This window comes from Pan paniscus, chromosome 7 (genome assembly GCF_029289425.2).
Source record: "Pan paniscus chromosome 7, NHGRI_mPanPan1-v2.0_pri, whole genome shotgun sequence".
Lineage (NCBI taxonomy): Eukaryota > Metazoa > Chordata > Mammalia > Primates > Hominidae > Pan > Pan paniscus.
The window spans coordinates 128,302,465-128,329,140 of record NC_073256.2 but is presented as its reverse complement, the minus strand read 5'-3'; the positions used below and the strand labels follow the sequence as shown (position 1 = coordinate 128,329,140).

Below are 26,676 nucleotides of genomic sequence, written 5' to 3'. Positions count from 1 at the left end.
AGAGTATATGCTATCAATCATAATTATGGTTATTATGTTAAGTTGTTGTAGACCACAGAAATAACCAAATCTCCTTGTCAATTGTGTTTTTAAGTATAACTGTTTAAAGTCATTTCCACAGTTAATTGCTTCATGCTGATGCATGAAGCTTCACAAGTACACAAAATCCTAGAATATGGTGTCTTTGAGGAGGTTCATGAAAGGATGGAAAGGACCCTGAAAAGCACTCTTGAATACAGGTTTCTAATAACATTAAAATCACATCATGGGTAAGAATTCCCCATGAATTCCCCAATTCCCCAAGAATTGAACTGGATAAGAATTCCTGGAACTTTAATGAAAAAAAACTGACTGAGTTATAAAACTGCTAACCCAAGTAGAAAAAAAATTGAATATAAAGGAAATACTTTGCCAGATTTGCATGCTAAATCAGCCAGTACTGAAATTGTTTATATATACAATTTGAATGAACTCCGTGGTCTAAGTCAAATTACCCATGCAAACCCATCAGTTATCAATGCTATGCACTTAATTTGGAGAAAAAAACTGGTATTTAAGAGGATATAAGTCTAATGTTAATTAAGCATGGACACTTGGAAAACTAGAATAACCATCTTGTCCTTCCTGAGTCCTTAAAGCTTTTGTTATTAAAAGTTCTGCATTCCATGACTCATCATGGAAAAGATAAAATGATCTAAATTAAATATATCAGTGTGGTATCTTATTGATTACTAAAATAGTTTATAATCCATGTTTGGTTTGTCAAACCCATATTCCTAGGAAAACAATCAAAGCTTCAGGTACATTTGGCTACTTGATGGGGCCATTTAAACATTTATAAAGGAATTTCATTCAATTATCATTTTCATTGCTTGTTTTCTGGTTGTATAAAAGCTTTCCCATGCAAGAGGGCTGATGTTATAACAGTAGATTATTATGCTACAGTGTATTTTCACCACATCAAGAAAGCTCTTTATGGTTCTCTGACTGGGAAAATCAACCCTTTCATAATTTAGAACCTGAAGATTGGATCTTCTGAGAACATCAGAGAAAGACTGTCCTTGCCATCCATACTACAGCAAAACTTTGGGACCTTGAACTTTGGGTTCACAATCTCACAACCAAGAAGGATCCCTCTACAATTTTGGAACAGTACACCCATTGGAAATCTTAAGGTAAAGCTAACCAGGAAAGTTTCTCCCCAGAAGAAGATGGCATCCTTGATGTGAACAGCTTTTCCCAAGAACATGAATTCTCTACTGTTATGAGACTCTTATCTTAGAATATTTTCCTTGTTTATGACTCTATAAACAATAGAATGAAATGAAAAGGGGGTTTGTTATGTGCACTTATGGGGTATAATTTTATGTGTGAATGATTTTGCACCCAGCCTTATACATGGATAAACTTATACTTTAATAGATAAAAAATGAAGGTCCAGTGTAAGTGAGAAACTTTAATGGTACATATGTTGCCTCATAATCAGTCAAAAACAGAACATTGATTCACTCCTTTTAACCCACATCATAGATTAAAGAAAACATTGCCAGGAGGCCTTCAGTCTTCTAGAAGGGCCTCATTTGTTAGGTCCTTTTTCCATGGTTTGGAATAAAAGGGGCAATGGTTAGAAATGTATCCCTCATGATATGCTCTATAGAAGATTCTACTGTAAAGGCTATGGTTACACAACAGACTTTAAATTCTCTTGTGAAAGTTATGTTAAATAATAGAACTGGCTGAACAGAAAAGTATCTGTGGAGTTGCTGGCACTTATGGCCTATGGAGAAAACATTAGGTATTATAGAGATTCAGTTGCAGAGGATTAACAAAGAGACTGCTTATTGAAGTGACTAGACTCTTTAGCCCATTCTTTGATATATTTTATTTTAGGTTGCTCGGTTTATGGGGACCCCGGGTAAGGAGCATACTCCAAACTCTTGGTATTATCTACCTGATAGTCATAAAAATAGCCTTCCTGGTGCACTATATTCTCTCAAAGGTTTTAAATGTTTGCATACAGCTATCTCTAGAATTTCAAATGTTCTGTCTTCCACTGGAATAGCAAGAGCTGAAATAAATGTATGACCATGAAGACACTGTAACCTGTGAATGACATGTTGAGGTCAGAAACCCAAAGTGATTGTAACTGGGAATTGCGTTAAGGCCCTAAGTTTTGTTCACACTCTCACCTAAGTGAGAACCTGACCAAAAAGGGGAAATTTTTTTTAAAAACAAAATTATAGGAGGCCCTTGTTTTGGACTGAGCTCATTCCCTACGCGCCAACAGACAAAATTAAACCAAAATGAAGTCACTCGTGCTAAATGTGACTAATCAAACTAAGACTTTAAGGAAACACATAGATCCTAGAATATATCCAGGTTAGTTTTTCTCCTATAAACAGGATGTTCCAGCATAAGGAGATACTTTCTACTCAGTCCTTTTTCCTATCTTTGCAAAACTCACTATATACAAAAATTAACTCAAAATGTCTTAAAAGATTAAATGTAAGACCTCATAATGTAAAAGTCCTGGAAGAAAACCTAGCAAATGCTCTTCTAGACATTTGCCTAGTCAAAGAATTTATGACTAAGTCCTCAAAAGCAAATGCAACAGAAACAAAATTGACAAATAGGACGTAATTAAACTGAAGCACTTATGTACAGCAAAAGAAACTCTCAACAGAGTAAACAGATAACCTAAAGAATGGGAGAAAATATTTGCAAACCAAGCATCTGACAAAGGGCTAATATCCAGAATCTTTAAGGAACTTAAGCGAATCAACCATTAAAAAAAATTTAAAAAAAACATTTAAAAGTGTGCAAAGCATATCAACAGACACTTCTCAAAAGATCTATAAGCAGCTAACAAACATCACTAATCTTCAGAGAGATGCAAATCAAAACCACAATGAAATACCATCTCATACAAGTCAGATTGGCTATAAAACTTTTAAAGAAGAACAGATGTTGACAAAGTTGCAGAGAAAAGGGAACACCTATGCATTGTTGCAGGGAATGTAAATGTGTTTGGCCACTGTGGAAAGCCGTTTGAAGATTTCTCAAAGAAGAAAAAATCGAATTACCATTTCAGCCTGCAATCTCATTACTGGGAATTTATTACCCAAAAGAAAATAAATCATTCTCCCAAAGAGACACCTGCATTCATATGTTTAGCACAGCACTATTCACAATAGCAAAAGGCATGGAATCAACCCAGATGTCCACCAACCGTGGATTGGAGAAAGAAAATGTATATCTACACCATGGAATACTACACAGCCATACAAAACAACAAAATCATTTCCTTTTCAGCAACATGGATGCAGCTGGAGACCATTATCCTAAGTGAATTAATGCAGAAACAGAAAACCAAATGCCACATGTTCTCACTTATAGATGGGAGCTAAACATTGAATACACATGGACATAAATATGGGAACAATAAACACTGGGGATCACAAAATGAGGGAGGGACACAGGGAGGCAAGGGTTAGAAAACTACCTATTGGGTATCATGTTCACTACTTGGGTGACAGGATCATTAGAAGGCCAAACCTTAGCATCATGCAATATACCCATGCAACAATCCTGCACATGTACTCCCTTGATCTAAAATGAAATAAAGAAAAATAAACCACAAAAAATACATTTTAAAAACAACATAATTCATATTTATTATATTTCTGATTACATAAACACTTGAGTGCCCCTGTTATAAAATATTTACCATGTAAGGAACTACATTTTAGCCTACCTCAGAAATAATGTTTTATGCACAAGTATTTTATCATTATTTTCAAAATTCATGCTTGAGATTTTCACACTCCTTGATATTTCAAAGAGTTTTTATAAAGGACAATTTTTCATGACCAATTTAGTATTTAAGGCAACTGGCAATCTTGCGCTGTTGATCATTGTTTTCTCATATTCACATTTTTATTCCACACCATTAATCTCCTGCCCCCTACCAACTCCTACACTAAAGCTAGCACATCACTGTAGTACCTGTTTCTTTCATATTAAAAGTAAGTACATTTAAAAAGCAAGTACATATGGTACTTACTCGTGAAGTTAGTAATAAGTACCCAAATCTAGTTCATTTCTTATGGCATAATTAAGGGTAGAGATATACTATCACCAGATGTACATTCCTCACGTCGTAACACTATCTAAACATTTCCTAAAATTAAGAAACAAGCAAATATTTGATAGATTGACATTTGTAATCTCACTTGTCAACTGTTATTCACCTTGTACCTAGCAAGTTGTAATCAGATATGCTTCATGTGTCACTTTGGAAATTGCCACATCTGTCCCCTTGAAACTGGACTTTCTAAAGAAATATAAAATTCATTTCCCTTTATATCTTTGTTCTTGATAAATGTGAAAAACTATGTTCATGCCTTTTGATTTATTTTATGGGCAACTTTTTATAGCATTCAGAAGAAGAGTATATGCCATATTTGCTTGTTCTCATAGTATGTCTTAATTTTTCAAAATTATTTCCATAACTTCAATTATACAATATTATTCTTAGAGTACATTACTGCATTAAGTCATATTAAATATTACAAGTCCCTGAGACAGGGTTTACACCTGGCAATTTTCTTAAAAATTTAAATATTATTTATGCAGAGTTTTATATTACCTTTCCACATATTCAATAGCTTCTTCATGTCAAAGATAAGTCTCTGGCTTTTATGTCCAAATTTTTATATAACGATGTTCACTAGTTCGGTGTGGCCATTTGTATAACTTCCCTGGTTCTAGATGAATAATTTTACTTTTTCTACCAATGCCAATTTTTAATATATATGGATACACAATTGTACATATTTATGGGGTACATGTAATATTTTGATACAGGCATACAATGTGTAATAATCAAATCTGGGCAATTGGGATATGTATCACTTCAAACATTTACTCTTTATTTGGGTTGGGAACATTCCAAATGTACTTTTCTGGCTATTTTGAAATACACAGTAAATTATTGTTAGCTGTAGTTGCCCTATTGTGCTACTGAACACTAGATCTTAATTCTTCTAATTGCATATTTGTACCCATTAAAACCAATCTCTTTATCCCTTTCTCCTCACCCACTACCCTTCTGAGCCTCTAGTAAACATTATTTTACTCTCCACCTCCACTCCATTAGATCAATTCTTTTAGTTTTCACATATGAGTGAGAATATAAGACATTTGTGCTTCTGTGTTCGGTTTATTTCACTTAACATAATGTCCCCCAGGTCCATCCCTATTGTTGCCAAAGATCAGATTTCATTTTCTTGTGGCTGATTAATATTTCAATGTGTATGTCATATTTTCTTTCATCCATTGATGGGCACTTAGGTTGATTCCTTATCTTGGCAATTATAAATAGTGCTGCAATAAACATGGAGTACAAATTATCTGGAGTGTAGATATCTCTTTGATATACTGATTTCCTCTCTTTATGATATATACCCATGAACGGGGTCACTAGGTCAAATAGTAGTTCTGTTTTTAGTTTTTTGAAGAATCTCCATACTGTTTTTTTATAGTGGTTATGCAAGTCATATTCCTACCAGCAGTGTACAGGCATCCTCCCTTTTCAGCACATTCCCAGCATTTGTTACTTTCTAATATTTATGAATTAAACATACTACTTGGATACTCTTAATGGACTTAACAAAATAAGTTATTCCTGCTATTATCTCACCTTATTGAGGATCACACCTCTGGCTTCAAAATTGCTGTCAAGAAAGGTAACACAAAAGCTGTGGTTTGATGATGAAGTGACATTAAAATCTATCATATCTGACTTCCATAATTCATAAGTTTAGTGACTTGGCTTATTGCTGTAGTATCTATATACAAACAGGGCCCAGGATCTTCTCTGCAGCAATAACTGTTACAGGTTATAAAGGGATTGTATCTACTTGTAGCCATTTGATCATGGTAACCTAAATCACTTTCTCTTACCTTCTCTCTACCACCCATACATTTTCCCAGATTATCTACAATCATCTATCTGCCTGGCTGATTGGGTGTCAGGCTGACACCGCATGTTTCCTCTGCTAATTATTCCTCATTTCTCTGTATTAGCACCTCTTTGGCTTTCCACTGTACCTTTTCTGTTTGTTTGTTTGTTTGTTTTGAGACAGGATCTTGCTCTGTCACCCAGGCTGGAGTGCAGTGGCATTGATCATGGCTCACTGCAGCCTCAATATCCACATGCTCAAGCTGTCCTCCCATCTCAGCCTCCCAAGCAGCTGGGACTATAGGCACGCACCACCATGCCTGGTTAACTTTTTTGTATTTTGTAGAGATAAGGGGTTTTGCAATATTGCCCAGGCTGGTCTCGAACTCCTGAATTCAAGCAATCCACCTACCTCAGCCCCCTAAAGTGCTGGGATCACAGGCATGAGCACCGCGCCTGGCCTCCATTCATCTTCATCCCAGGACCATGCCAAGCTCATATTGACAGTGATCAGGATGTAAAAAAAAGATCATGAATAATGTTCATATTCAGTCTATGTCAGTACTTTTGTTTCTGGCTACCTTTACTAATTTTATCCAACAACTTTTGTGAGCCAGTATTTAACATACTTAAAGTAAGCCACCAGGATTCTACTCAAATTGACCTCTAACAATAATAATCTAGACTATCTACAGGTTAGTAATAATACTACTGGCTCTCCTTTAGTATTTAGTCTGGAGATTTGCAAAGCCTAGAAAAGCAGAAAAGCTATTCAGCTGACTCCTAGGGAGAAGTCTAGTATTTTCTGGGTGGAGTTTCAAGAACACTTGATGTGGTGGAGGTGTCATTTGTTGAGACATAAGCATGGTCACTGACTAGGTACTGGATACATTTGAATTGTCCCTGTAGTGCTGTGCATGGAGCTATGATATGCATTCCTCAGCTGTGATACAATCCTTGCTGGTGTTGACACATGTCCCAGCTGTCAGCGACAAGCATTACAGCAGGGATTCTGATATTTATCTTGATCTATAACACAAGTCTACTCAGCACCAGTATAGAAATTGTTCCCTCATGGAGTGACCAATCAACGGCTAGCTTTTCAAGAGCCCACCTCTAAGAGACAGAACTGAATCTGTTAGAGGCTCTTTGCTTTTTTATTTTGAGTTCCCAGGATTGTCAAGGGGTTAGCTGGCAGATGCTAGTTTAGGACCATCTCATTATTCTTAATAGTATTACATTTTGATGTTTTTAAAGTTATGCCATTATATATTTGAAGTACAAATTACAATAAAATTACACAATTCAAATGTTCTGTTTAATGAGTTTTGACAATTGAAGACACTCATAATCACAACTACAATGATGTATAAAACATTTCTGTCATTCTAGAAAATTTCCTCGTGCTCCTTTTCTAGTCAATTTCCAGTCCACAAGAGGTGATTAGTTTCTAAATTTTATCACTATGCAGCCAGCATCATCAGTGCACTTTTTAAAATATATCAGGCAATAAATATTGCAAGTTTTGTGGGCTCCATATTTCTATCTCATATATTCTTCGTTTTTTAATAATCCTTTAACAATATTTTTTAAATGCTCTATTCAGTGCTATACATATTCAAAATTAGGGAGCAGAATTGATTTGGCCTTGTGCTATAGTTTTCTGATTTCTACTGCAGGTTAGTTTTGAATGTCTTTAAACTTCATTTAAATGGAATAACACAGTACGAACTCTTTTGTTTCCTCATTTCTTAGCTCAATCTATTGTATTTCTGGTTCATCTACATTGTTGCACACATTAAGAGATTATTTCTTTTTATTTCTTGGAAGTATACCATTAAATTTTTATACTACAATTTTTAAATCCATTTCTCCAGTTGATAGACACGTTGTTCTCTTTGGAATTACCTGTGGAATGGCCAGGACATGGGATATGTGTATGTTTACGAAAATTTGGCATTCCATTCCCTGAAATGATTGTATTATTTTGCGCTCTAGTAGCAATGCACATTTTTTTTCCTAGGCTAACACCTTCAGGTAATGGACTCATTTCAACACCTTCAAATCTGGTGTCCTGTTAATAATTAACCAAATCACCAATTGTATCTTGAATAGAATAAAGTAGCAGCAGAAGGTTCTGGAAGCATCATCACGATGCAAGGACTCACTCTAACATGTCCTTATGATATTATTTATATACTCTCAGATTTTCTTCAGCAACATTAATACTAATTTAGCAAAGACCTCTTGGCACCAGACACCCTTGTTATGTATGTAAGCGTATGAGCTGTCACTGAAGCACAATATCTGAGAAGCTGTACATAGGGCAGAAAAAGAGGCAAAAAAATGGAATATGTTCTTGAAGATTATTTTCAGAGCTTACAGCATGTGGCATATGTTGCAGCATGTACTTTAGCAGAGATTCACCAGAAGGACTGGTCTAATATCCAGGGAAGAGGCTACCACTGACCTCCTGTTCCACAGCTCAATCTTGTCTGCTTGGGTCTTGGTATCCTACATACCGTATCTTCCTCCTCTAAGAAAAACTCCTTCTCAATATTTACTTACATTTTCTTTGCCATTGCATTCCATATAGCACTACCGTATCTCCCATTGCAAAAGTCCACTCTCACAACCCCCTAGAGCCCTGGTACTCAAAGTGTGGTTCATGAAGCATTAGCATTGTTTTTTAGTGTCTGGATCTGCCCCAGACCAACTGAACCATTATTTCAGTTTTAGTTAGATACCCAGTATGATTCACATGCACATTAAAGTTTAAAAAGCATATATGGAAAATATTCACAAATTCAGGTAAATGATCCGGCAGCTCAATATTTCTAACGTGGCAGGCCTCTAATGAGGACTTGTGTATTCTTAGGGCGTTTATATGTATATGTGGAAGAAGTTTCTGTTCACTTTTCTCTATCCTTCCCACTTAAACAAAGTCATCCTGAAATTAAATAAGCAAGCCAGTCCTTCTCTAGGTCTATACCAGGTTAAATCTGAACTAGATTCAAAGATTGTTAAAAATAATCTCTTAGCTATTACTTAACCTTTTTTTTTTTTTTTCATTTCAGTTTACTCTTACATCAGTAGAGTAAAAGAAAATGTTATGGGTTCATAAGAAGAGGATGCAAATAAATAGGTAAACCTAAAGCCCCCAAGTCTCCATAATTTCCTATACATGTAATGCAGCTGGCATGGAGCAAGGAACCCTAGGTAAAAGGGGCTAGAACATGGTTTTATTGTCTTTATTCTGTTAGGATAGAAAAGTTACCTTTCAGAAAGACATCTCTAAAGGCTTCAGGTCATGCTATCACTTACACCAAATGCACTATTTCAGTCCATTTAAAACATCTCCATTATTATCTCTTATAAATTATATAATTGACAATGAAATTTTGCAGCAGGCTATGTCCCCAAATTCCATAAATCCCACATCTGTTTATCATAAGCAGTTGTATACAGACATCTTATGGTGCATCTTGCTATCAGCATTCAGTTGGTAAGAACTCTGTATTTCTGTAGTAATTGTTTTCTAGATTAGTATGTTCACAAATGGGGATAGATCTTCCCTGTTTTTCTTCTCCCTCTCTCCCCCCCATCCTTGGGATAGAAAAAAACTGGTTGCTCATTAGCTATTAACACTTTCTTTCTTAATCTGCTACTCCTCTGCATCCTCAGGCGTACGATAGGCCTGGCCATAGCCTGCCATCTACTAAACCCTAATACTAATCATACCTGTTAACATTTTATAGGTAGGGAAAGCTATGTTATTTTCTCTCTTTTTCAGAACTGCAGTAAAACTTGTTTTGTCCTACTCTTTTTCAATTATGCTTTGTTCAATACCCCTTGTATCCAAATAATATATTATCAAAAAGATTATCTGAGGATCTAAGGGTTGCTTATACCCATGGAATACCAAAGCTAATAAATACAGAAGTAGGTGCTTTTCTATTTAATTGCCCTATTACAATCAACTGTACTAAGCTTTCTCAGACATCTGAATGTTATAGTGCCTGACAATGAGTCCTTAAACACTTGTTTTATAGTGGATTCTAACACCCACTGGGACTTTTCAGCTCAGCCAATAATTGCATCGCCACCCGTTGTTGCCCTTTTAAATCATGTCACCATGGAACTGAGTTTAAGAATACTAAGCATCACAAATTGGGAACATTCTCAGAAAGTGCTAATCACTTGTTTTTATTACTTTAGAATATATACCATCTATATATCAATAAAAAATAATGAAGATTTTCTTAGATGTAATTTTTAAAGGAAAAGTTGAGAGAAGGAAAAAAAGAGAGAAAATGAATTTATTTCCATAGATTTAGATTTTTTAGAAAATACAGTTGATCTTAGCATTAACCATGAAAGTAACTCTCTGTATCAGTCCTGGAGCTCTTTGAATTTAGGAGTCAACATATGTCATAACTGAATGTGCTGCTCTGACCCATTTCCTGTGTAACATGTAAAGCTGCTAAAAAATGAGTAGGGCTTAGAGCAAAAGAGACCTCTGCAGCATGTTCATAGGGCTGTGCCAGTCCCCCTGCCACATAGGCCTTATGACACATCAGACTTAGTTTGTCCGAATGTGTCCAAGGTAATGATGCTGTGTAGAGACTTAGAAAAGAATCACAGCATAAAACTCTTGGGTTTTGAGGCAAGTATTTAGGTTCTTCTCTATGGTTAATATTTTCTTTTTGTTTCTTTTACTTTTATTTTAGGTTCAGGGGGCCCATGTACAGGTTTGTTACATGGGTGTATCGCATGTTGCTGAGGTTTGGTGTATAAATGATCCCATCACCCAGGTAGGAAGCAAGGTACCCAGTAGGTAGTTTTTCAACGCATACTCCATCCCACTTTCCCCTATCTAGTAGTAGTCCCCAGTGTCTATTGTTGCCATCTTTATGACCACATGTACCCAATATTTAGCTCCTGCCTATAAGTGAGAACATGAGACATTTGATTTTCTACTCCTGTGTTAATTTTCTTAGGATAATGCCCTCCAGTTGTATCCATGTTGCTTAAAAGGAAATGCTTTCATTCTTTTTTTATGGCTGCATGGTATTCTTTTGGGAACCAGCTCATTGCTTGGTACAGAACCCTGGTAAAGACTAATTGTTTAATAATGGGGCACCAATTACTCTATAATCTCTGTTGCAATGAGGATCCATCAAATCATAGTGCTAATCACATGCAGCAGGAACCCATTATGAAATGAAAGATATATGTACATGTTTAAGTGTATATGAAATCAGGCTTGAATAGATTGCCACAAATGAGTAAGTTGTGTGAGCGGGGGGCTCAGATTCTCAGGACACATCCACTTGCTGCATCACCATTCCACTGTCCACACATGCATGTGGCCTAATAAAGAGTTTCCTAACCCCAGATTAAAAGAGGGAAAAAATGAGCTTGTTTTACACAGTATGCTGTCAACGGTTGGAACTGGACTGCTGGCATAGTTCAACTACTGTCTAGAGTGGCACTGATGGACAGAAAAGTGAAATCCTCCAAGTGGGAAGAACTTTGGAAAATACATTTGAATGACCATTTTGCCTCACAGAAGGGAAACAGTGATAGAATAATGCCTCTTCTGAAAGGTGGTCCCATTCTAATCTTAGGAACCTGCAAATATGTTACCTTATAGTGCATAAGGGCCTTTTCAGATGTGATTGAATTAAAGATCTGGAGACAGAAGAATTATTCTGGATTTTCTGGGAGAGGACAACATAATCACAACATAAGCACATTTTTTTTCTCTCTCTGATGTCCTGCCTCCTTCTTATAAGGATAATCACATAATTGGATCATGATAAGAAGGAGGCAAGAGGTCAGAGAAAGAAGAAATGTGCTACAAAGTTGGATATGAAGATGGAGGGATGGGTCACGAACAGTCTCTAGAAGCTGAAAATGTCAGAGGAAAGAATTCTCCCCTAGAGCCTCCAGAAGGAAAATAGCCCTATAAACACTTTGACTTTAGCCCTGTAAGGCACATTGCAGACTTCTGACCTCCAGAACTGTACTATAGTAAAATAAACCTAGGTTGCTTTAAGCCACTCAGCTTAAAGTTATTTGTTACAGCAGCAATAGGAAACTAATACAGATAAATATATTCCAAATCCTTGACAATCGCTAATTGTTTGTTTAGTTGGTCAGGTATTAAAAAAAATTTAAAAACCTGTTTTCTGCTGTAATGTCATCTCTATTATTTCAGGCCTGATTCTATCGTTTAAATTTTCTCATTTTGGACTATGTTTTCCTTCTTATTTGAATGCTTGGGATTTTTAAAAATTGTAATCTTGGCATTGGCATTTTTAACTTGCTGGGTGCTGGATGATTTTTATATACCTATACATGTTCTCGAACTTTGTTCTGAGGTGCAGTTACTTGACAGCAGTTTGATCCTTTCGAGCCATGCTTTTAAGGATTTTATGTAGAACCAGTACAGTTTCTAACTTACAGCTAATGTTGACATACTACTGAGGGAATATCCTTCTGAGAACTACAGTATATTCATTTGTCCCTGGGATTATGAGGTGATTTACTCTGGATAGTGAAATAGAAACTATTCCAGAATCAAGGATGGCACTAGGTGTTGTTCCCTCTATTTTTTGGGGGAAATACTGTCTCTGCTTCAAGTAGTTTCATCACATGCGTTAGCAGATCAATATTTAAGTGAAGAATTGAGGGGTACCCTCTGCATATCTTCTTAGCTCTCTCAGTACAACTCTCTCTTCCCTAGTATTACGCCCTGCAAAATCAATCTGCCTTAGTCTCATAAACACTCAGATTGGTCTCTTTAACCCACAGAGATAGTCAGGCTCCCCCCTGATTACCCTCCTTTCCTGTGGCCTGGAACTCTTTCCAGGCAATGAGCTGGAACAAACATTTGCCTTAAATAATTTGCTTACCCTATCTCATGGATCATTACCCAGGACTGCTCAATGTCCACTGTCAGAAAACTGATATTTCACAGTTTATCCATTTTTAGATATTTTAGTGGGTGGGAAGGTTTAGTTACTTATTATTCCATCTCAATAAACAACAGAAATAATTCACTTGTGAGTTTGAATAATTATATTGCAATTTTTTTACTTTATTCTAACAATTACCGCATTTCTTACACTCAATCTGAGCACAAGCACTACAACCCTATCAATATTCCACACCTGAAATAAACTAACATGACTAACACCTATAATTCCATTAATTTTATTATCCCTAGGAGGTTTGCCCCCATTAATGGGATTTCTCCCTAAATGAGTTACCATCCAAGAACTTACAAAAAACAACAGTCTTATTACCCCAACCATTATAGATATTATAACCCTACTCAACCTATACTTTTACACACGCTTAATTTACTCTACCTCAGTGACAATATTCCCCACATCTAATAACATAAAAATAAAATGACGGTTCAAAAACACAAAGTCCATATTACCCCTCCCCCCACTTATAATCTCTACCCTCCTCTTACCTATTTCTCCATTAACACTATCTATGATCTAGAAATTTAGGTTAAATAAGACCAATGGCCTTCAAAGCCTTTAGCAAGTAAATTATACTTAATTTCTGCAACAAACCTAAGGACTGCAAGACTCCACTCTGCATCAATTGAACGCAAATCAACCACTTTAATTAAGCTAAGCCCTCTCTAGATTGATGGAATTAAACCCACGAAAATTTAGTTAACAGCTAAACACCCTAATCAAGTGGCTTCAATCTACTTCTCCCGCCGCTGGGAAAAAAGGCGGGAGAAGCCCTGGCAGGATTGAAGCTGCTCCTTTGAACTTAGTCTGAATTTTCATGTTGAATTCAACATGAAAATCACCTCGGGACTGGTAAAAAGAGGCCTTAACCTCCATCTTCAGATTTGCAGTCTAATGTTTACTCAGCCATTTTACCTTTTTCACTCCACTTATGTTCATCAACCGTTGATTGTTTTCAAGTAACCACAAAGACATGGGAACATTATACTTAGTATTCTGTGCATGAGCAGGGATAGCAGGCACAGCCTTAAGCCTCCTTATTCAAGCAGAACTGGGCCAACCAGGTACTCTGCTGGAAGATGATCAAATTTACAACGTTATTGTTACCTCCCACGCATTTATCATAATTTTCTTTATAGTTATACCAATCATAATCGGAGGTTTTGGCAACTGATTAGTTCCTCTTATAATTGGCTCTCCCGATACGGCATTTCCCCGAATAAATAACGTGAGTTTCTGACTTCTCCCTCCCCCGCTTTCCTACTGTTATTTGCATCCTCAATGGTAGAGGCTGGCAGTGGGACCCGCTGGACAGTTTATCCTCCCTTAACAGGAATCTTAACATGCAGGATCCTCTGTGGACCTGACCATCTTCTCACTTAATTTAGCAGGCATCTTTTCTATTCTAGAAGCTATTAATTTTACTACCACAATCATTAACATGAATCCCCTGGCCATATCCCTACATCACACACCCCTCTTCGTCTGATCAGCCCCAGTTACAGCAGTTCTTCTACTTCTTTCTCTTCCAGACCTAGCCGCCGGCATTACTATGCTATTAACTGACTGTAATCTCAACACTACTTTGTCTGACCCAGCCGTCAGAGGTGACCCTGTCCTGCATTAATACTTATCTGATTTTTTGGCCACTCTGAAGTCTATGTCCTTATCTTACAAGGCTTCTGGATAATCTCCCACATCGTAACACACTATTCTGGAAAAAAGGAACCATTTGTGTGCATGGGCATAGTATGAGCCATAGTATCAGTTGGTTTCTTAGGATTATCATATGGGCTCACCACATACTTACAGTAGGAATAGATGTAGATATAGGAGCATACTTCACCTCTGCCACTATAATTATTGCCCTCCCCGCTGGCATCAAAGTCTTTAGTTGGTTAGCTTCACTACATGGCAGCAACATCAAATGATCCCCCACAATTCTTTGAGCCCTGGGATTTATATCCCCTTTTACATTAGGAGGTCTGACCGGCATTGTACTAGCTAACTCATCACTAGACATTGTCTTGCATGACACATATTATGTTGTAGCCCATTTCCATTACATCTTATCAGTAGGAGCCGTATTTGCTATTATAGGAGGCTTTGTCCACTGATTTCCCCTATTCTCAGGTTATATACTTAGTCAGAACTATGCTAAAATTCACTTTTCCATCATGTTTATAGGTGTTAATTTGACTTTTTTCCCACAGCATTTCCTGAACAGGGAAAAGTTGAAAGCATTCCCACTGAGAAATGGAACAAGACAAGGATGCCCACTCTTACCACTTCTGTTCGACATAATACTAGAAGTCCTAGACAGAGCTATCAGAAAAGAGAAAGAAATAAATGGCATTCAAATCGGTAAAGAGGAAGTCAAACTGTTGCTATTTGCTGGTGATATGATCATATATCAGAAAACTCTAAAGACTCCTCTAAAAAGTTCCTGAACTGATAAAGGAATTCAGGAGAGTTTCAGGATACAAAATTAATGTACACAAATCCATTGCTCTGCTATACACCAATAGCAACCAAGCTGAGAATCAAATCAAGAACTCAACCCCTTTCACAATAGCTGCAAAAAGTAAAATAAAATACTTAGGAATACATCTAACCAAGGACATGAAGGGCCTGTACAAGGAAAATTAAAAAACACCACTAAAAGAAATAATAGATAATACAAACAAATGGAAACACATCCTATGCTCATGGATGGATCAAATCAATATTGTGAAAATGGCCATAGTGCCACAAGCAATCTACAAATTTAATGAAATTCCCATCAAAATACCACCATCATTTTTCAAACTTCTTGATTCATGGAAGGAGGTCAAAACAAGAGCTTGGAAGTAGTTGACTTCAACCCTCATGGATGACTTTGAGGGTTTCAAAACTTCAGTCACGGAAGTAACTGAAGCTTTGGTGGAAATAGCGAGAGAAGTAGAATTAGAAGTGGAGCCTGAAGATGTGAATGAATTAGTGCAATCTCATGACAAAACTTGAATGGATGAGGAATTGTTTCTTATGGATGAGGAAAGAAACTGGTTTCTTGAGATGGAATCAACTCCCGATGAAGACACTGCAAACGTTGTTGAAATGGCAAGAAAAGACTTGGAATATTACATAAACTTAGTTGAAAAAGCATTAGCAGGGTTTGAGAGATTTGGCTCAAATTTTGAAAGAATTTCTACTGTAAATAAAATGCTATCAAACAGCATCACATGTTACAGATAAATCTTTCATTGAAGGAAAAGAAAATAAATGCCACAAATTTCATCTTTGTCTTATATTTGAAATTATCACAGTCATCCCAACCTTCAGCAATCACCAACCTGATCAACAGCCATCAACATTGAAGCAAGACTTTTCATCAGCAAAAATATTATTACTCACTAAAGGCTCAGATAATCATTAGCATGTTTTATCAATAAAGTATTTTTTAATTAAGGTATTTCTATTGGCTTTTTTGGCCCTGCCAAGTCTTATGTTGAAACTTGATCTCCAGTGTAGGAGGTGTTTGGATTGTGGAGGAACATCCTTCATGAATGACTTGGTGTCATTCTTGCAGAGTGAGTTTTCTTGTTCCCATGAGAACTGGTTGTTCCAAAAGACTGTTACCTCCTCCTCTTTCTTTTTTGCCTCCTCTCTTGCCATGTGATCTCTGCAGATAAGCTCCCCTTCCACCATGAGTAAAAGCAGCTTGAGACCCTCACCAGATACAGATGAAAAAGCCATGCTTCTTCTACAGCCTGCAGAACTGTGAACCAAATAAATATTTTTTGTTATGAATTACCCTACCTCAGGTATATCTTTGTAACAACACTAGTGGAATAAGATAGATATGTACTTTTTTAGGCATAGTGCTACTGTGCACTTCATAGACTACAGTATAGTATAAACATAATTTTAAATGCACTGGGAAACCACACAATTTATGTCACTTGCTTTACAGCAGTATTTACTTTGTTGCAGTGGTCTGAAATTGAACCTGCAATATCTAGAGGTGTGCCTGTACCTATAGGTAAGTGCACTGGGAAACCACACAATTTATATGACTTTCTTTATGGCAATATTTGCTTTATTGTAGTGGTCTGGAACTGAACTACCAATATCTCAGAGGTGTGCCTGTATCTGAACCTGAACCTGGAGCTGTTCTACACACAGACACACAGAGACACACAGACACACACACACACACACACACACACACACACACACACACACACAGGCACAAACCCATTTTATTACATGTAAAAATCTGATAAAGGACTATGCAAAAAGGAACAATTATATTTAAAATACTGCAACGATAGAATATGCCATCTGACCCCAGTGATGTTCTTTCCTTTCTACCAAGCTATCAACTTATAGAATTAGAAAACAAATAATCTAAGATGCAATGTTTAGATGCTGCCATAAAATTCTATTTTAATTTGATAACTGAAATTCTCAGATATAGAGAAGCATTTAATTATCTTTGTAATATATTACTTATAATTTTGCATTATTAAATAACATAATTTGGGGTTAATATTTAGTTTTAACATATAAGGGTCAAATCAAATATAGGAGTGAGTTGTTTTGAAGCTGGATTTTCATATTTCAGTTTTTATGTTTATTATGAGTTTTAGAAAAGTATCATACTGGTGTTAATTTAAAATCAAAGGCATATAATAAGCTTTTTAATAACTATTTTTGAATATGACTTTCTGCCCACTCATGAATTTTGAGAATATTTGACTAAGTCACATATCATTTTTAAAATGAACTAAAAATGGAAAACTTTATTAAAAGAATATGTTAGTTAACACATACATAGTTATTAGTGCAAGTACCTAGGTGTATCCTGTACCACATAGAGTTAATTTTGACTCTTAGCTGTGACAAGCAAAGATTTGTTGAATGGTACAATTTAAAAAGAAGAGCATAAAATTGCAGACACTCAGTTCTTCAATGAGGAAACTTGATATTATCTATACTCAGTGTATAGGTTGGTGTTGTCCTAAATTGTGTGATGATGCTGCTAACTACTTTTATAGTTAAGAGCTTTATTGCCCTTGGGCTATTTTTCACTTTTCCAATTTGGTTTGCAACATTTCTGACTTTACCTATTTCAATCCAAATCTAATAGAAAACTTGAAAGGTTTTGTTGACTTTTATTTTGTATCTGGGTATTGAGTCCAACCAGAGTCTCAAGCAAAATGTAAGAATTGCACATCTATCCAAACTGAAACAATAACATAACAATTCACAAGCACTGAACGACTGAAACAGAAAAATGATAAATTTTGCCCATCCTTGGACAAGCTAAAAACTGGCAAGTAAACATAAGAAAAAAGGAATCCCTCTAGGCTTTCTATAACAGAATTTAAAATCATATAATAATTGGTCATCATAAGTCTAACACTTTTACTCTGTAGCAAAACATATTTTAGAACTGTCAACAAATGGGATGCAAGCATAATTATTCTCCCTTTCTGTACTATTTAGCTATAATTCATCTCATGCCCTTAAACCTTATAGATTTAACTATGTTATTTCAGTGGTCTTAAATAAAATCAAATAAAACTTACTAACGTTGTTGAGAATGTAAAAGTTAAGACTTCTGGAATTTTAGGTAATATTTCATACTATAAAATTAAATGCTGTCACTTTATTTAGATATTAATGGTTATATAAATATAAATTGTATAAATATGCTTAGGAAAAATATGTGTAGTACTACTCTATTCTTAGAGTAAATATAAAGTATGACTTTAACCTTCAGTTGTGAACATAAAGAGTCCTTTATATTTTATTCAAAATAAGTGAGAATGTATTTCCAAAGAAGCTTTAGAGTCTCAGCAATTCAATGGACAGTAGTGAGATTATTTTTTGGATTTGACCTCTAATAATGACAAATAGCTTTGTGGTCCTTTCCCATGTATTGTGTAAAAATGAACTAGGTCCATTTTTAAATAATAGAGTTACACACAGCTCTGTATCTCTCTCTGTCCTAATAGCTTAAATGCAACAGAATTATTTTGGGTCCATGAAACTTTTTTATTTTTTGAGACAGAGTCTCACTCTGTTCCCCAGGCTGGAGTGCAGTGGCCCCATCTTAGCTCACTGCCACCTCCACCTCCCGGGTTCAAGCAATTGATTCTCCAGCCTCAGCCTCCCAAGTAGCTGGGACTACAGGCACACACCACCACACCTGGCTAATTTTTTGTGTATCTTTAGTAGAGACGGGGTTTCACCATGTTGGCCAGGCTGGTCTCAAACTCCTGACTTCAGGTAATCCGCCCACCTAGGCCTCCCAAAATGCTGGGATTACAGGCATAAGCCACCGTGTTCAGCCTTGAAACTCTTTTTGAATTGTGAGTATAGAAAGGTAAAATGATAATACTGAACCTATTGGGTCTGACCTGCAGACCCTGGCTGAACTACGGATGAACAAATGCACTTGGACAGCGATATCCAGTGAAAGAGTGGGCTAAGGGATCGGGCCACCCACAGACACCAAGGAAGGTGCTGTACAGAGTCAACAGCCACAGCACTGACAAGCTGGCATTGTGGGCATCTATTCAGTATAAATTTAATGACAAAGGCCTTGAGTCAACACACTTGTGGGCAATTCACATAGTCACACCCCCACCGCCCCCATCTCCCAGAGAGAGTAGTCCTGCACGCGAATTATTAAAGGCCAGGTTTCCAGGCTTAAGTAAACTAACTTATCTAGATCAATTCCCTTACACTTCCTTGTTATCTATTCTGAGAGAATTCAGCTGCCTTCAGCCAAACCCTTTTCTGAAGCTTTCGTAAAACCTTCCGGCCTTCCAAGAAGCTTTGCATCTTTCTCCAAATTTTCCTACCACCCTGACCGATCTCCTACATAAACTCATGATGATCAAATGGTAAATAGCATTAAATGAATGATAGAGGGCTTTTACTGGATATTTTGATCAATCTATTTTCATCAAATGGATGTTTCTTCAGCAAATAAGTACCTGAACATCCTGAAGAAATTGGACACTGAAAATGATTAGCATCAGGCCAACCTTTGATTCATCCTGTAAAGCAATGTGTCTCAAATATTAATGTGCCCACTTATCTATAAAACTTGTTAAGATGTATATTCTAACTCAACAGGCCTGGGATAAATTCTGACATTCTACATTTCTCATGATTTTCCAAATGATGTCAAGGCTGGTGGGCCTTACATCATATTTTCAGAAGCCAGTTTCTAAAAGATTTCCTCTCCATAAATTGATTTTAGATTTTTTCTAGTTCCAGTAAAATTAACTATAAATATATTCAGAGTTTATGTGAAATTCAGAGACTAAAATCATGGAGAAATATTTAAAAGAAGAAAAATGTCTAGACCTCATTTTGAACAGAATGGAGAAAGAGTTGATTCTGTCTATAAGCCATGAGAATGTATATAATTCCAAGAAGATTTAAGAGACAGTCTCATGTTAAAACAATCTATGTGAGATCATCCTGATTCTCAACAAGTTCATTTGTAGAAATTCTACTTCTTCTACTAATATATATATATTACTATATATATTATATATATTCAGAATAAATAGTATTTATTTTGTCTACCATTAAGGAAAAAAGTTTTAAAGTGTCTAAAATACAGATAATTACAATTGCTTTAGTTTTCTCCTTTGTTTTGAATTTGAATTTCAAGTTCTAAATTGATTTACTCAAACGCTTGAACTAAAGGCTTAGCAAAAGGAAAGCTGTGTCATTTCCAGGCATAAAAACGATTTATGTGAGGGGGCTTCAAGAAGACTGACTACAAGCATCCAACACTTGCCATCTCTGCAAGGAAGGACCATGTTAGTGAGTAGAGAATCACAAGTTGACTAAAGCATCTAAGAGAGAACATCGAAATTTAGCAGTTAAGTGGCAGAAAAGCTGTGGAGCATGAAAGAAGAGGAAAATGAAACAGACAACTTGGCCAAGATCAACTTGGAGCCAGAAGACTCTTCTCTGTGCAGGAGAAAAGGTGAGTGAGAGATTCCCAGTGGTCCACATTCTCACTATGATCCTCTGTATTTCTAGCCATGGGAGAGGCCCTCAGCCCTTGCAAGCACTGAGACTGGTATAGGGAGTTGCCTGGAATCCACCTGATGGCATTGTTCCAAAGAGAGAGAGGTCCTGCTGGGCCCCACACAACTCCCAAGAGCCAAGCACCTGAAGCATGCTGCCATTTTAGAGCCCAGACTCCACCAGACTGCACCCTGCCCTGGGGCCTAACAGCCCCTGCATCTCCACATCCCAAGATCCCTGCTGACATCTCCCCACATCCACTCCAAGAGCTGCAGCATCACAATGCCAGCTCAACTGAGCACTGCAGCTGTGTTACATACTAAGCAGAGATCCATGAAAAATCTTTACCAAATTCATGGATACAATTGCAATTCATGCCATGTTTGAGTTACCTATATATACAAATGCATTTCCTTCCTTCTTGTTTTCTTTCTTCCTTCCTTTCTCTATTCATTCCTTCCTTCCCTTTCTTCCTTCTGTTTCTTTTTCTTCCTTCTTTCCTTCCTCTCTCTCTATATTTCCTTCCTTCCTTCCCATTCTCTCTCTACTTCCTTCCCTTTCTTTACTTTCCTCCTTCCTTTCTTTTCCTTCCTTCTTTCTTTTTTCTCTTTCTTTCATTCTACCTTCCTTTCTCTCCACCCTTCTTTCTCTCTCTTCCTTTCTTTCTTACTACCTTCTCTCTTTTTTCTTTATTTTCTGTCTTCTTTTCTTCCTTCCTTTCTCTCTCTTTCTTGCTTGCTTTCTTTCTCTCTCAATTCCTTTCTTTTTTATCTTCCTTCATTTATTTCCCTTTTCCTTCCTTCTTTCCTTTCTCTTTCTTTCTCTCTTTTTCATCTCTTTTCTCTTTCCTTTCTTCCTTCCTTTCTTTCTTCTCTTTCCTTCTATCTTTCTTTTCGTTTCTTTTCTTTTTCTTTTTCTTTTTTTCTTCTTTCTTTCTTTTCTTCTCTTTCCCTTCCTTCCTTTCTCTCTCTCTCTTTTCTCTCTTACTTTTTTCCTTCCTTCCTTCCTCCCTTCCTCCCTCCCTCCCTCCCTTCCTCCCTTGCTCCCTCCTTTTCTCTACCTCTTTCTTTCTTTGCTTTATTGTTCTTTTTCTTTTCTAATACTTCAATTATCTTGTTAATTCAGTGTGCTACCTGAAAGGAAATTTCATTGTCTGTGTTCTGTCTTCCTCTTTCCCTCCCTCTCTTCCATCATGCTCTTTGATTCCCTTAATACATTTATTGCTACATATCTTTAGAAAACTGAAGTAGCCAAAAAAAAAAAGACAGCTTATAGAAATTTTATGCAGCACTTCTATGACCTGCCAAGTAGGGATCAGCATTGAATATGGTCAATATAAAGATAATCTCTCATTATGAAGGCTCTGTAATAAACAAATTAAGAAAAAATGGAATATGTTCCTTTCATTTCCCATTGCATGATATTATTTTGTTTTTCTCGAGTATGATTTGTTGGCTTGTTTATTTTTATTTATTTCTTTTTACATTCTCAAGTCTCTTGATGTTGAATTAGTATGAACTTTCAGATTGTTTTTACATCCAGATTTCTGCTCTTTTGTTTTATATCTTTATTTAAAATAGTCCTAGGTATTTTATTTGAAGCTTGTTTATAAATCTAATGTTTTCATTTTTTTTATCATACTTTAAGTTTTAGGGTGCATGTGCACAACATGCAGGTTAGTTACGTATGTATACATGTGCCATGTTGGTGTGCTGCACCCATTAACTCGTCAGTTAACATTAGGTATATCTCCTAATGCTATCCCTCACCCCTCCCCCCACCCCACAACAGTCCCTGGAGTGTGATGTTCCCCTTCCTGTGTCCATGTGTTCTCATTGTTCAATTCCCACCTAAGAGTGAGAACATGTGGTGTTTGGTTTGTTGTCCTTGCGATAGTTTGCTGAGAATGATGGTTTCCAGTTTCATCCATGTCTCTACAAAGGACATGAACTCATCATTTTTTATGGCTGCATAGTATTCCATGGTGTATATGTGCCACATTTTCTTAATCCAGTCTATCATTGTTGGACATTTGGCTTGGTTCCAAGTCTTTGCTATTGTGAATAGTGCTGCAATAAACATATGTGTGCATTTCTCTTTATAGCAGCATGATTTATAATCCTTTGGGTATATACCCAGTAATGGGATTGCTGGGTCAAATGGTATTTCTAGTTCTAGATCCCTGAGGAATCACCACACTGACTTCCACAATGGTTGAACTAGTTTACAGTCCCACCAACAGTGTAAAAGTGTTCCTATTTCTCCACATCCTCTCCAGCACCTGTTGTTTCCTGACTTTTTAATGATCACCATTCTAACTGGTGTGAGATGGTATCTCATTGTGGTTTTGATTTGCATTTCTCTGATGGCCAGTGATGATGAGCATTTTTTCATGTGTCTTTTGGCTGCATAAATGTCTTCTTCTGAGAAGTGTCTGTTCATATCCTTTGCCCACTTTTTGATGGGGTTGTTTGTTTGTTTCTTGTAAATTTGTTTGAGTTCATTGTAGATTCTCTATATTAGCCCTTTGTCAGATGAGTAGATTGCAAACATTTTCTCCCATTCTGTAGGTTGCCTGTTCACTCTGATGGTAGTTTCTTTTGCTGTGCAGAAGCTCTTGAGTTTAATTAGATCCCATTTGTCAATTTTGGCTTTTGTTGCCGTTGCTTTTGGTGTTTTAGACATGAAGTCCTTGCCCATGCCTATGTCCTGAATGGTATTGCCTAGGTTTTCTTCTAGGGTTTTTATGGTTTCAGATCTAACATTTAAGTCTTTAATCCATCTTGAATTAATTTTTGTATAAGGTGTAAGGAAGGGATCCAGTTTCAGCTTTCTGCATATGGCTATCCAGTTTTCCCAGCAGCATTTGTTAAATAGGGAATCCTTTCCCCATTTCTTGTTTTTGACAGGTTTGTCAAACATCAGATGGTTGTAGATATGTGGCGTTATTTCTGAGGACTGTGTTCTGTTCCATTGGTCTATATCTCTGTTTTGGTACCAGTACCATGCTGTTTTGGTTATTGTAGCTTTGTAGTATAGTTTGAAGTCAGGTAGCGTGATGCCTCCAGCTTTGTTCTTTTGGCTTAGGATTGACTTGGCAATGGAGGCTCTTTTTTGGTTCCATGTGAACTTTAAAGTAGTTTTTTCCAATTCTGTGAAGAAAGTCATTGGTAGCTTGATGGGGATGGCATTGAATCTATAAATTACCTTGGGCAGTATGGCCATTTTCACGATATCGATTCTTCCTACCCATGAGCATGGAACGTTCTTCCATTTGTTTGTATCCTCTTTTATTTCATTGAGCAGTGGTTTGCAGTTCTCCTTGAAGAGGTCCTTCACATCCCTTGTAAGTTGGATTCCTAGGTATTTTATTCTCTTTGAAGCAATTGTGAATGGGAGTTCACTCATGATTTGGCTCTCTGTTTGTCTGTTATTGGTGTATAATATTTCTATTTTTTAAAAGGAGGAGGTCCCGTTCTCTTTTTCTGAAAAGTACCTCTCAAACTGACAACTTGTGTTGTTAGAAATAGCCTGTGTTGGTAATATAGTAATCTGCATGCCATTTAAACCCCCCCCTCTGCTCCACTAATATTTATGAAAACTTATACTGCATATCCTATTTCCACTATTTGTTTTTTTATAGTACTGTCATCTCAAGACCTTCTAATTCCACCTCAAATTGTCCAACCATATCATGCATTTTGTGATTGTTGTTGTTGTTTTAAAAAAATAACTGTCATAATGGGGAGAAAAATAAATTGTAGAGTAGAATATTATCAATATCTTGCTGGCTCTAATTTATTTATCTTTCTACATGTGTTACCGGACCTCAAATATCTCATGACATGAAGCAGAATTTATAGGTTCCTGACTCTTTTCACCATTCAGAAAGCCCAGTTTCTCTCCTTAATTCAAATGCCTTTTAAGAGGAGAGACTGTAGCATTATCTTTAATGCTAAGAAATTGGAGACAACTTAGTTGTCAATTAATGGAGGAATGTATGTATAGCCTGTGGTAAATGTAGCAGAAGAAATCAAAGTTCTAAATGTTAATACCAATATGAATGTGTCTTAAGCACATAGGGTTTAGTGAAATACTAATAAAATGGTATAATGTATATAAATGTATTATATGTATCTAGTATGGCTATTCAAATTTTCCAAAAGCATATAGAACCACAGCGGTAATAAACATTAGATGACCCCTAGTCATCTAATGTCATCTATTGAAAGAGAAATTGAATTGGGGGTAAGGATATAAGAAGGGAATTAAACGAATAAAACAAGAGATTTATCATGCCTTGAAAACAGAAAATTTAAAATGTTTTCTCACACTCCTTTAGGGAAACTTTATGAAGTTTATTCTTTTAGTTTCTATTATTTCCCTACATTCAAGGTCGTGAAACTATGTCATGATAAAAACACATACAAATCTGTGTGTGTGTTTGTGTGTGGGTAATTTTAAATAAGTGACATAATTATCATACACAGAGACATATTTAGGGCTTTAAGAAGGCAAATGATATGTAAGATATCTCCAGGACAATTCATCTTCCAAAAACATAATGGCTTATGGAAATAAGGATATGATCTCATCCTGATGAGCATCCAGATCTACTACAGATCATGTAATACCTGTTGGGCCTAGCTGAGCTGTTTCACCCCACGTCCAGGTCTTAGCTCCTCATCGCACATGGGGTTTTATCATTTATGTATTTAAAGTTAAACACACACACACACACACCCATACACACACACACACCCATTAGTATTGTTTCAAAGCCCAGCAGACAGGACAGCAGATATCCAGTGAAAAGTTTTCTGATGGCATGGGCAGAAGAACAAGTGGGCAAGAAGAAACATGCAATTCTCCTTAAGACCTAGGGTTTAAAATGACACATGTCATTTTTACTACATTTTTTTAGCCAAAAATAGTGTTAACAGTGGAGATCAAATTCAAGCCTGGGGAGGAATTTTTCAGATCTCTGCCTAGGGAGCAGCCATTCTTTATTCCTTTACTTTCTTAATACACTTGCTTTCGCTTAAAAAAATTAACAAAAAGAATTTCTGTATTCCTCTAGTGAGACAAAATACATAATGGGATGTGAAAGATTGTGGATACAGAGATAATTAATAAATAGAGGCTAACAATTACCTCTATTGCATTCACTCTCTTGGTTATAATTACACATATCTCTCTCATATGGAAATGTATTTACTTTCATATCAAGTTCTCACAAATCCTATCTATGCATGTTATTAGCCTTGAAGTTCAATATACCATGTTCTACATTAAGGTTGGATACAGCTCTTCATGATCTGAAGATTTATGAAAATACATGTTAATTGCCAAATATACCCAATGATGGAACCAGGACAGAACAACTGCAATAAATACTCCCTTTGCAAAAGGGGAGAATGAGAATTCCAAAGAAGAAAGAAGTTACTGGTTCATAAGTATTGGAAATCCTACTTGGAAAATATTGTCCTTCTTCCCTATAGACTCAGATTATCCTCTGTTTATGCCTCAGCTTTGTTCCCTAAAATTTGCTCCCCAGTGCATTGTTTTTCAAAGCTCTTGGCTGATTTCTTTAAAAGGTTTGTCCTTTCTTGCCTTCCTGCTTCCCCGCTTCTGCAAAAGTAATTGTAGAATATGCCTTTCTTTGTAGCT

General features: G+C 36.4%; 1 protein-coding gene across 21 annotated transcripts in view; it reads left to right on the top strand.

The window, feature by feature from the left end:
• Positions 1 to 26,676, top strand: part of LOC130541769 (uncharacterized) — a 120,146-nt gene that overhangs the window by 71,441 nt on the left and 22,029 nt on the right. For 5 of the 21 annotated variants that reach the window (XR_008955882.2, XR_008955879.2, XR_010113013.1 and 2 more), the window contains 3 exons: positions 9,040 to 9,107; positions 10,693 to 10,776; positions 15,177 to 20,962. The exons of 5 other annotated variants lie outside the window; for them this stretch is intronic. Coding sequence is in view for 1 of the 16 variants with exons in the window: in XM_057303082.2 (XP_057159065.1) it covers positions 16,936 to 16,984; positions 21,019 to 21,053 (84 nt within the window). In the remaining 15 variants the exon portion in view is untranslated. Of the gene's footprint in view, positions 1 to 9,039; positions 9,108 to 10,692; positions 10,777 to 15,176; positions 20,963 to 21,018; positions 24,935 to 26,676 lie in introns of those variants that run through there. 11 more of the 21 variants (XR_008955885.2, XR_008955871.2, XR_008955878.2 and 8 more) reach the window with 6 other exon arrangements.